We start from the raw sequence: 12,780 nt of genomic DNA on the forward strand, positions 1-12,780 counted from the left end.
ATAGAATTTCTTTCTAAAAAAATCAACAATTTAGAATATTAGACTTGATAATTGAATGTTAGACTTGACATGTCTAGCTCCATCCCTTCCCCCTCTGAAGGACAATGACAATTTGATGAATTCAGACAAGCTTTGTGTTATAAAAATGAAACGTTAAAAATGAGCTTATAACACAAATGAGGCACAAGGAAAATGACCTGAGCCTCATAACTTTGCTAAATTCTGATCTATGAAGTTATAAGAATTTTGATAAATTTGTTCTAAATATGACTAAATATCCTAGTTTGCCATAAAATCCTATTTAAATTATTAGTTTTCTGTTTTGAAACCTAGAATCAAAGAAAAAACCGTTTTGAAACCTAGAATCAAAGAAAGAACATGACTCAAACCAATTAAACCGAAAATTAAGGGAAAACGTGTTTTAAATGTTAGAACCCATCTTCTATACAGTTTTCTAAGCCATAAGAAATAGGGAAGTAAAGGAGATAAGAGTTCAAAAACACCTTACTAGGGCAAATTGAGTGTCTGAATTCAGTCCTGAAACTTTCATTCTCCAAATCCCTTTTAAGGACTGAAAGTATTTGGGGGGGGGGAGGTGACTAGCTCTTATTTAGTGCGCTTTTTACCCAGGGTATCCCTTTAAACTTCCAAGGTCTTGGGCCAAAATTTCAAGATAGCCATTTTGTTGAAAATAGGGGAGAGATTCAGTAAATATGCCTTGACAAATAACACAATCCATGCAGTCCCAGGGGCAGGCACTCTAGATTATGGAAATTGACCATCATTCACTGATCATCTATATTGTAGAAAAATTGCTGGCCTGTTTCGTAAGCTTAGAACTTTCAGAAATTGTTTTGTTGGTCAACAAGACCTCAAATATTTGTTGGAAACGAGTTAAGAGATCCTAAATGGGTTAAAATAGTTTCTGTCTCTGACCAATTTGAAACTTACTTCTATTTGTTGTTGGATCACAGGGAACTAAATACTCAAAGTATATTTTAGGTTGGAAGCATAAGAAAAGAAATTTTCTTGTCTGATTTCCCAAGGTGCCAGAAAATGTAGAAAGAAAAAGAAATATTAGTTTGCTCCCCTTTCCCCTAAGCTCTCTTGTGAATAGCTTAGAATCTGCACCCTTAAGTCTCTAGGCCTAGGGGACCTAATGCACAGAACAAAATATGGTTAAGAGGTTTCCAAAAATGGTACAAAAATGTCTTTTTCTCTTTAGCTAGGGAATTGTATCTATGATTCTTGGGTCCAAAGGGGACATCAGTATGCAAAAAAAAAGAAATGAAAAATTATCTTAACTCAAATATTGAGCCTGAAAAGGATCAAGAACTTTTTTTTTCAAACAGTTGAAGAATTAAATCTGTTTCCCTCTAGGGAAGGGGATCCTATTGTTTGAATCAACATTTGGGTTGGGCTTTGCCCCCCAAATATGAACCAAAACTTGTATATTTTTCAATCAGCATGGGAATTTCAGGGATTGTCTTTCAGGGATCATTTGTGTTGAGGAAAAGGGACAAAAACTGTTTCTTTTCTATCAAATAGAACTTGGTCTATTTGATCTGCCCTGACCAAAAGGAAGCACTGGACTTGAAATGTTTTTCGTCAGCTCAGACTGAGACAGTAAGATCTGTAATATCTAAAAATTTTGTATATGATAAAATTACATCCATAAACTTCTGAGCAAAGTGAAACCAGTGTGTAAAGAAATTATAACTAGTTTTAGCTGGATTGATTTGTGGTTTAACAAAATGAGCCAACAAATTTTTGTCTCCTATTGGCCTCTTATTTATAGAACATATAAATTGGCCAAGATAAACCTTGTGGAGACAAACTATTTTGAAGAAAATTAGGGTTGAACTGATTTATGGCCCCTATCAATAGACCGAAAAATTTGTATTGTCTCTGATTGGCTTAAACTTTCAGAACGTGTAGACTGAATCAAGGATACCTAAATGAAGACGGGCAATTTTGAAAAAAAAAAGAATTTGGTTGTATCAATTTGTCATGCAAGAATATGCAAAGACATAGATATTTTCCTCTGATTTGCTTTAAACTGACTGAAACAAGAGGATATTGTTCCTAAAAGGTGTTGTTAAGTGGTTAAAAAAGCCCCAGCAGACACGATACATGCAACAAATTTATGCGTGCTTTGTTTCTCCCCAAATTTATGTGTAAAATAAATATTTATTTTTCTTATAAAGTCTTACTTTTCTAGTATCTTCTTTTGCTGACCTAACAACCTTTTAAGAGGCATAGACGTTTATTGTATCTATTAGAAATGAAGAGAAGGAATATCCATGAAGGTATTGTTGAAGATGAGGTAAGCATTGATCAAGAACCGAGATATTGGAATGTTTGTACAAACTTAGCTTGTTCTTTTGCAACCAATAGATTCTTTTATTACTATTACTTGCTTTGATATAAAAAGTCCTCTTCTATACCTTATTTAGTAAAAGCTAACTATTTGAAACAAAGGAAATTTACTTGGTACATTATAGTATATTTGGTAACAATTTTAACTTTCTAGACCAGTGCTACCATTTTCAACAGTGGCATTATCTGTAAATGGGTGTACTTGCTGCCATGACCCTATAACCCCTCCCCCAAATAAGATTGATATCTCACTTTTCATAATTTGATTCTTGCTGTACATTTGGGTATTTTTTGCTTTTATTTTGATTGTTGACAAATCCGCTTTTACCTTTATTCATCTTTCTACATTCTGTACTACTATTATCCACCATGCTTTCATAAATTAAATAAAAAAAAAAGTTTTTTTTTTAATGAAAGTAAGAAGCGACATCAAAACTTAAAACGAACAGAAATTAATTCGTATATGAAAGGGGCTTTTCCTCCTCAACGGCCCGCTCTTTACGCTAAAGTTTGACTCTTTCTCTTAACTCTACTTCTTAAAACGGTAAAAAACTTTAGCGTAAAGAGCGGGCCGTTGAGGAGGAAAAGCCCCTCAGTTTTTCAACATCTGTCATTAGCTGCTTAGTATATTTTGTCAGGTCAAAACAAGTGTAAACTTTGGTGAATTTGTGTTAATTGGTGTGACTTTGTGAAAAATGAAATCTATGGGAAAATGTTATAGCCTAACACTAAAGGAAATGTTAAATAATCTATTGACTGTTTTTTACCTTTTATAGGGGTGTGTGTAGTTGATATAGACATCGTTTTGACTTCGACCTTTGACTTCAAAAAGGTCGTGGATGCAGTAAAGACGTAAAAAGTAGAATAGCCGAAACGCAGGGTGTTTTTACTGTTGAAAAAAGTTCGAAAGAATAGGGAAATAAGTCTGCCAATAACAAGTAGGTCGTCACCAGATGGAGTGAGGAGGTCCTAAAAAGATTTAAAGGAAATTGAAATTTTATGGCAGGGGCAAAAGAGTGAAGCTGTGAATCGATTAGGGCGGAAGAAGAGCGTGCACAGCTGTGCTAACCTCAGGCGGCATGGTTGCAGTGACCTGTTAGTAGTATTAATATGTGCATTCTCTTGACCCAAGGTTTCAAAGCTTCAAGTTCTGAGCTAACCAGAAAAGAATCTTGGACCCAGTTTTTGGGGGACATTGCCCTCTAAATTTTTATTTTATTTAGTTTCTCTTGGTCTAAGTCCTTGCAGCCTCAAATTCAAAACTGATAAGGTGCAACAAGGTTTATGTTCCATTCCTGGACCCCCTAAGAGCCTCTCCCTTACCCCAGGGGAAGTTCCCTGAAAGTTTCAAGCCAGTGAGGAGAAATGTTTTTTGGGCATCGCTATTTAAGAAGCCCCTGCTCGACGGAAAAAATTTGTTGGCTCGTTCTCGACCCTATTTTTGGCAAAGCAAATTTCGTTTTCGATTTTTTCTGGCGCGGGGGTCTCCATGACCCAAGAACTTTGGACATAAGTTTCGAGCTGATAGAACAAGTTGTCTGTTTGTTTTTTGGGCCATGTGTTTTTGGGGTCCATTTCCTCACCTAAAATTATTTCTGTATATTAGGGCTCCCTTTGCCCAGGAAATTACGATTTTTCAAGTTTCAAGCCATTCAAAAAAGGATGTTGACCCTTTTTTGGGCCCATTTTCACCCAAACCATTTTTTTTTACGTTATGGTTGTTTTGGCCCAAAAAAGTACGGCTGTAAGTTTCAAGCTGTTCGACGAAAAGTTTTTGGTTCTCTGTTGGGCCTTGTTCTGGGAAAACAGTTTTTTTTTCATTTTTCTGGGGCCTCGGTCCCAAAGCATTTCTTTCTGAATAAGATTCCTGTTGGCCCAAGGACTTATGAGTTAAAGTTTCAGACTGATCACAAATTAAATGTTTAGTTCATTTCTGGGCCCCCTTAAAATCATTCTCTCTCCCAAAAAATGCGCGTTCCTCTAATTATTTTAAATGCACAATAACGTATATTGACTAAATTATGGTTGTAGTGATAGCTCAAAATCTAGTGAAATACGAAGACGGCCCGTAGTAACAAAAAAATGTCTGAAACCCCCTAAGAATTGTGTCGGATCGAACCACAAAGTACACATTTATTGGTATATTTATATACAGAACTGAACAGTGTTACATCGTGGTTGCAGTGATAGCTCCAAACTAGTAAAACAGGAACACGGTCCATAGCAAAAAATAGCCTTTAAACCCCCCTAAAAATGGTGTTGGTTCGAAACGAAAGTATACCATTGGAATCACCTTTGCGGAAAACCCTATCCAGGAAACCTAGAGTCCCTTGGCTTGAATAACAAGGAAAATCACTTTTTTGAATGGGAAGCATCTTTTTTTCCGTTTTCTCCTTCTCTGCAGCTAGCGGGGCTCTGGAACATCATAGGGAGTTGTTTAAGGCCTAGTGTCGAAGGAAATTGCTACATCTGCTCGCTTTTGTAATAAAAAAAAAACATAATATTTAAAATAAAATCAATTTTTTTACCAAAAAAAAAATGCATTTTCGTATACAAGATGATGAATGATCTACTTGAGAAGCGACTTTCTTTACTAGCAACTTCAAATCATTTGTAAGAGGAAAATGGATTTTCTATTAAAAGAAGCAGTTGTGTAACTCCTTGATAATTCTATATCGGAACAAAACTAGAACACTAAAAAGAAAAAGAAAAATCTGGCACGTTTTATGCACTTGTCATGGAAAAATGACCTCGGAAAATGGATGAATTTTTTATTTCTTATTGTGTATTTTTGGATTTAGGACTCGATAGTTCTAGGTTGCAGCAGCAGCAGCAACCTAGTAAAGTACCAATCACAGCCCATAGTAAAAAAAAATAGCCTGAAAACCCAAAAAAAACAGCGTCGGATCAAAACCCAAAAAATAAACGTTTATCTACTTAATTTATATGAAAAAAAATCAAGCGGTAGGATTTAATACCAGAACAGTTTATTCATTTTGGCGGACCCTTGAATTATTATTGCTTCTATTTGATCTGAATCGTGTAGTGTTTTTTGCAATAAGGAGCTGTTCAGAAATTTTGTAAAACAGCTATAGCGGTTTTCAGATCTGGGTTTCTTAGTATTTTTTTCTATTCTTCTTTATGTATAGTTTTTCATTTTTACATGATATTTAATTAAAGATGAAGGTTATTTTTAAATGAAATTAAAGAGTGGTATTGAAACTGAAAACTAAAGATCCTAATAATATTTGAGGGGGACTGCCTACCTACTAAACCCTGACTCTTTCGCAAAAGTTTTATAGTCTTGCCTATTGGTGCACTTGCCTATTGGAACATTTGAACTGAAAATTTGTTTGTCTAAAGCGGTGATTCCTGACATGGGGCGCATCGCCCAACCAATGGGGCATGGCAATATTTTGGTGGGTCAAGGGCAGGTCGTGCACCCATCGGCTGACTGTACTTTAAGTCCTTAAGTTCGAAAAAACATTCATATGAATTTAAAGAGCAAAAATATAAATGATAGCAGGGCAATGACGAAAAATGCTGTGTAAAAGGTGTATTTTTTATAAAATTTTCATTAGTATAAAATATACTTAGAGACGACCCACAAAAAATACCAAGTAAAAAGCTCTTTTAAGTTTCCTTCAAGTGAATACATATTAAATTTTGAACAAAATAATTTTAATATCACGGGGGGAGGGGCACCAGGATTAAAAGTTTCAAGTCAATCAGAAACCAAAAACCAAACATTCCTCCCTCTATGTCCATTAAAACCTATCTGTAAACAATTAGCAATTCGTATAATGATGGCCCTTGCCTTGGGGAGGGGGGCTGTGGGGATATGTCGTCTTCAATGTCTAATCTATTGGACTTTTTGAATCTTCTGAACAAGATGGCTGTTTCAAGTTCTGATCTGATATCATGATGGTTTATGCGGGCTAAGGATTCAAAAAAGGCACGGAATGATTTAAAAAAGGGGGGCACGGGATATGGTTAGTTGCACTTCAATCACTTGACCCTTGAAAAGAACACTATTAATTCTAATTTCTAGTCGAAGGAGACCCCTCCCAAAGTCCTGCAATCACCTTCATATAAAGTAGCCAGAAAAAGAAAACAGCACCACATGAATGGCATACTGGTCTTTAGTATAGGCAAAACTAGTGTGTTGCCTCTTATTTGGCCACAAACAAAATAAGAGTTTTCATAAGACAGACAAGGGGTCTTCGTGATTCAGAAGTAGCTAAAGTCCTGTTGATGAATAACTTTATTTATCAAATTGCATATTTGAGTACAAGTAGAATGCGCATGCAAAACCAAAAATAAGCTTAGGTAAGATTCAAATAGTATTTATCAACCAATAACTAATGATAAAATTTTGATCATTTGATAAAACTGATTCTTGGGATCAAATTATTGTTTATTATAAGATAGGTTATGAACAATGTGACTATTTTTAGGGGGTTTTGTGACAGAAAAGCTAAACGATGCATTAAACATTTCTTGAATATTGCAATACTTCCAAGCCCTGGCATTTCTGAATGAAGTGTTAGCATATTATTGTTATATTTTTTCATCTCTTAATTAATTTTCCTCAAAAATTGTATTTCAATTTTTCTTTTATTTTTTGAAACCAGGACGACTATTTAAAAACTGAAATACCTGACAATTCCGGAGATGAAACGGATTCTGGCGAAGAAGATGAGTCTTCGGTTGAAGAAGACGCTGGTTCAGACGAAGGTGACTCTGTTGAAGAAGAAACAGAGGAAGACTATCTCGATTCAGAACATGAAGAAAGAGAAGGCTCAGACGAAAGTGTTACTGGCGATGAAAACCCCAAGGAAAATATTTATGTCTCCAGTCAGTCACTTGAAGGTGGGAAAAGCGAGGCATCTAGCAGTGGTATTGGTGATGAATATGAATACGATTCATCAGATGAAGAGGTAAGACTAAACTTAATTTCAAAGCTTGGTGGCTTTTGGATATGTTTTCATATGTATTGATGGGTTATTTTGTGAGCTATTATTTTAGGGTTTTATGCTGTCTTTTTTTAGGTAGTGTTCTCCTTTTTGTTCATAACATTTACAATCTTTCTCGGACTTCTTAATATTTTCATTCATTTAAACCTCAGCGACACCTGAATAATTTTTAAGAAAGAAAAAAAACGGACACAGAGTATTTAATCTAAACGATCTCAGAGAGGACGTGACTAGAGGTTCTTAGCTATATATAATTGTTCTTAGATAACTTCGAAGACCACACTGCCTTTCCATGACGAAAGTATAGCAATTCAAAATAGGGATGAAACCTTTTTATTGACAGTGAACAGATATAAAAAATTTTAACTGGATATTTCGAACACATATACAGTGTTCATCATCAGCAATAAAACTCAAATCAGCACTAAAAAGCTTTTACTGCTGATGATGAACACTGTATATGTGTTCGAAATATCCATTAAAAATTTTTATATCTGTTCTCTGTTAATAAAAAGGTTTCATTCCTATTTTGAACTGTTATACTTTATCAATTGTTCTTTTTTTCTCAGAATTCTTTGCCTTATTTGTATTGTGAAGTTCTCTGACTGACTGATCTGTTTATTCTGATTATACAAATTAGAAGAGCCAGCTCTGGCAAAAGTAAATAAGCGTAACGACAGAAATTTTTTCCTTACGTCTTTACATCAGGATGTATGCTTATTACACAATTCAGATTTGGGGTTTGTTGATCTTCTTTGTTTCTACATATAAAAACTGATGTACGATCTTTGTAATGGTCCTTGTGTATGGAGGTAAGCACCCCCTGTGTAAATCCTTGATCAGTTATAGATTTCAGGATTTTCCGGATGTGGTGGGCAGAAAAATTTAGATGTGATACAAATTTGATGAGCACTGAAATAAGTGAATCATAGTAATGCAAGATATAATTATATATAATTATAATAATATAATATATGACAGGATAATGTAAAAAATTTTAGGTTCTGGACTGGAAAACACCTACTTCACTGAGCCACAGAGTTAGCGCTTTTGTTAACTGTGTACGACAGGACTGCTTTTTTAACGTTATCACTTGAAGAACATGTATACAGCTTCAAAAACTAACTAGGTTACATGGTATACTGTGCTTTTTCTGGTTACTATAGTAAGTGGTGTCTCAATTTGCAACATGGATACATGAGTTATGATTATCATACAAAAATGTATTTTATCCCACTATTTTAGATTAAAGTTTGGCCTAGAGTGGCTTTTCACCGACCTTTAAGCTTTCTTTATAATTATTAGGTGATGATCATCACTATCATCTAATCATTTGACGCCACACTAATTTGCCAATGGAGAAAACAGCTGTCTTGTAACAGAAACTTTTTTTTTATATGATTCATCAATCTAGAGATTGTTCTTCTTCATCTAGTGGTCATTCGATTCCTTTTAACAGCCCCATGTTTTATCGAAGATAAGTTTAATATTTAGGGTCAGGGTTCATTTTGGAAAATCCATTCTTAAGATCCAGTAATCTGTCAAATTTGTAATCGTAAATTGTAAGTTAATGGTTCCGTGTGGTGTGATAATGAACATAAACTAATTCTTATCTGTGGTGTCATAATGACTTCTTTTTTTTACAGGTAAGCTCAGTTCTAGCCTTCAAAACAAGCACACTGAATGGGATATTAAAAATATAATATCTAGTTTTTCCATATAATGGCTTGTGTCTAGATTTTTTCAGTTTAGAAGTAGTCAAGGTGCAAATGGACTACTTTAAATTCCTGTAAATTAAAATCATTTATCTTTTTCTTGATTTTTATAATATTCCTAAGCTTTTACTAATTTTGCTCATTTGTATTTATAATGTTAACATTAGTGACTTCGGTAAATTAGGCCACCAGTCCTTGGAAACGACGAGTAAGGTCATGTTAGCAAGCCTTATGAAAATCAAATATTTTTGAATCAAAGTCTTGTTCAAGTTTATCTATAGAAAATCAGTGAATAAATAAAGAGTAAATGTTTTGGTTCAGTCGGCAGGATTTTGTCTTTGGAGACTGGCGGTAGTCATTTTTTTTAGCAGAAGAATAAAACCAAAAATATTAAATTTAGAATCCAAATGCAATTAATAATTCAATTATTTACATCTGTCTTTTGAAATACCCATTTATCGTTACTTATCTTATTACTAGGATATCCGGAATACTGTGGGAAATATTCCTTTGAAGTGGTATGATGAATACTCCCATGTTGGTTACGACTTGGAAGGAAAGCCCATAGCCAAGCCACAAAGAGGGGATCAACTCGATCGTTTCCTGAAGAAAATGGAAGATCCAGACTCTTGGTAAACACAGAAATTATAGTCGATTTTCACTTAAAAATTTTTTTTTGTGCGTGTGTGTGTGTTTATGTACACGATCTAAGTGTAATATTTTTAGTACTCCTTTGAAACCACTTTGCTCATGGTTTTGGGAAGTTAAATATCAAGTGTAAGTTTATTAAAACCCATGTGCCAAGCTGAAAAAATGACATAAACAAAGGTAAATAAACTCCAACAAACTAAACAGGTAGAAGCATGAATATCACTGAGAGCAACAGAACTTTATTAATGTATGATGCTTGTTGTCTCATGACCTCAATTGACAAATTAAAACAAATTACTAGTCCCAAAAGTTTGCCGAGCATAATTTCCTATGAAGTAATGGGTCTTTTTAAAATACTCTTTCTTAAATTACGAAACTTCTTGTAAAATAGTTCCGTTTATATTAATTCAAATGTTATTGTGTGTTTTGTTCTTGTTTTTTCTAAAGTCTTCTTTCAGGCTTATTTTTGTTTTAGCAATGCACCCTGTTCTCAGTTTTACAAAAAAAAAAAAAAAATTTCTCTCTTTAACCCGGGTAACTGGCAGTTCTCTGTTGACGAGCCCAACTAGGTAAGCATCTTGTATGCATCTTGGTATGAAAAAAGGCAAGTTAATTAAGCTTTGAATAAAAGAAAAAAGACAAGCAGTTTAAATTTAGAATAAAGAATCATTTCTTGCGCATTCCATTGGACAATGAATCATTTGAGTATTCTGTGCAACCTATAGCTGAAAGATCTGCCAACTTAACTAGGTTGAATAAATTAAAAAAAAAATGTGGATGAAATACCAAAAGCCGCTTAACCAGGACTATTCGCCGGCGACAGAACAATTTTCGGCTTGGTCAATCTTGTTTCCCATCACTACTTATAATAGATATATCCATCTTGTGAGGCATCTATCTTAAAGATTTTTTTTACTGCAAATTTTAAAGTAGTTAGTATGAATGTAAATGCGGTACCTTTTTTTAACCTATTTTTAAGTGCATTTCATCAGCATAATCATTTGCTTTATGTCCAGTCATACCCTGTAAAGAGACTTTAAAACAGCCCAACGATGTTTAATTTTAGTTGCTTGCATTTATTACTTTCAGCAGCAAATTGAAGCTATTGCTCAAACTATTGAATTACATATCGCAAATAGTGTCCAGATTGTGCCTGGACTTTACTTCTGACTAATTTCGCTTTCGCTGAAACTATTCAATTAGACACGTGACGGGACAGTTAGACGGGAACATTGTAGTGGGGGTCGAACCCATTTTTCACGGTTCTTTCATAATAAATTCAACTAAGCGTTTGGTTAAAGTTGGAATTCTTTCCATTGCTTTGTTAGGTAGACTATGAATATGCGTGTCTTTTTATGCTCTCCTACTCGCTCCCTTTGCGATTTTAAATTGGACTCTTAAAGTGACACCTTGTTTCTTATTATTTGCCAGTAAAAAAAATGGTTACCAAAAATTTTCAAAACAACTTCCAAACCATCATAAATTCTAACTTAAACCAATAGTAAAATTGCATTGCTTTTTTAAGTCCCCCTCCTGTCACTGCTAAATATGCAGTTCGCTATAAATATTTACGTCATTTTTAATAATAGCGTAACTCTTTTCTTCACGCTGATCGATCTGCGTTCTTTCTGTTTATCCTTCAGGGGAGGGGGTGGGCAAAGCGAACTTCAGCTCAAATATCATTTCTTGAAAAGAATCGCTTGAATTTCCTAACTGACAATATGCATAACATACTTACACAGATGAGAAGGGGGGGGGATAATTAGTTTTAGCCAAGCACTTTCTTTTTCACTAAAGTAAAGTATTATGCTTTTAGGAATAAAATAAATAAATATTTATGATTGTTTTAAGTTAGTTTTTACAATTGCTGGTAACAATTTTCCAATATGGGACAAGGTGTCATATTAATGGTCCTTTTAAGGTGTCAAAATTAAAATTGGCGAAGGAGGCGATTAATATATCAGGAAATAGCATAAAAAGAGGCATCCAGTGGTGTGTTCTCCAAGCTAAGTAACGAAAAACAAAAATACTAATTTACTAATACTTGCTGTGAATTAGTCATATAAATATTAAATAATTTCTTTCTTAAGTTATTTCTTCTTCCCTTAGTATATGTTCAAAAAGCCTCATAGTATTCGAGGCTATTACACTTAGAATGCTATCAAGCATAGTGAGATCAATTTTTCAGTTAGGCCTTATTGTCCCATTCCTGTTCGTAAAAGCTCTGTTATAGTTGTTGAAAATGAAAGACTAAACTAAAAATTGTAAACATTTTCATACTGCCTTATATTGTTATATTGGTAATAGCAAATAACGCCCCCAGATATATAAGTATAAATAAATAATAAATACGCCTCAAGCAGATTATGTAAGACTGATTGTTTTTTCTTGCTCTAAAAATTTTTCGGCTGACGATATCAAGAACAATTATTTCGCCCCCTTACCGAAAATCTTGGGTCTCAGAACGAAATCAGAACGGGGTGTTAGAACTACGAAAGCCCTTTAAAAGAAAGAGAAAATATTGATTTATATTTACCGTTTCTATGCCCTAGAAGAAGGTCAATGTTGCCAGTGTCTTAGTGAAATTTCCCATTTTGGTTGATGGATATAACCTATTTCATTTGAAGTTGAACACTTGTTTTGATTACCTGCTAAATCGGACGCAACAGACTTGTATCATTCCTTGAATATTCTTTATGAGCGATTAATTAATGAAATTAATTAAAATAAATTAATGAAATGAATTAATTGAGGTAGTTCATACTACCTCAAGTTATCCTGGAGCTTGCAATATATTCCAAATCTTCAGAATTAGTTCCGCAATTCAAACTTACGAAATAAGTTTGAGTTAACTTAATTCATTCACTATTCAACTATAAAATGGCATTAAAAAGATTTATCGCAGTTTAGAATTTTAGTCTCGTGTGTGTTGGCCTTGGGAGATGAGATAGTCTGACTATTAGCAGGAGTTTTAAAGTGATTTTGACAGTATGGGTGAGAAAATATGAAAAAAAGACATAAAACTCTGATCTTGTAATAAAAGTTAATAAACGAGAAGG

At 34.1% G+C, this 12,780-nt stretch overlaps 1 protein-coding gene across 2 annotated transcripts in view; it reads left to right on the top strand.

Annotated features, from left to right (window-relative positions):
• LOC136033844 (ribosome biogenesis protein BOP1 homolog) overlaps positions 1-12,780 on the top strand; it is a 55,285-nt gene that overhangs the window by 7,212 nt on the left and 35,293 nt on the right. For both annotated transcript variants that reach the window (XM_065714796.1, XM_065714795.1), the window contains exons 2-4: positions 2,222-2,326; positions 7,014-7,319; positions 9,551-9,702. In XM_065714796.1, the coding sequence (XP_065570868.1) occupies positions 2,285-2,326; positions 7,014-7,319; positions 9,551-9,702 (500 nt within the window). In that variant the 5' untranslated portion in view covers positions 2,222-2,284. The remainder of the gene's footprint in view (positions 1-2,221; positions 2,327-7,013; positions 7,320-9,550; positions 9,703-12,780) is intronic.

This window comes from Artemia franciscana, chromosome 12 (assembly GCF_032884065.1).
Source record: "Artemia franciscana chromosome 12, ASM3288406v1, whole genome shotgun sequence".
In the NCBI taxonomy this organism is placed as follows: domain Eukaryota; kingdom Metazoa; phylum Arthropoda; class Branchiopoda; order Anostraca; family Artemiidae; genus Artemia; species Artemia franciscana.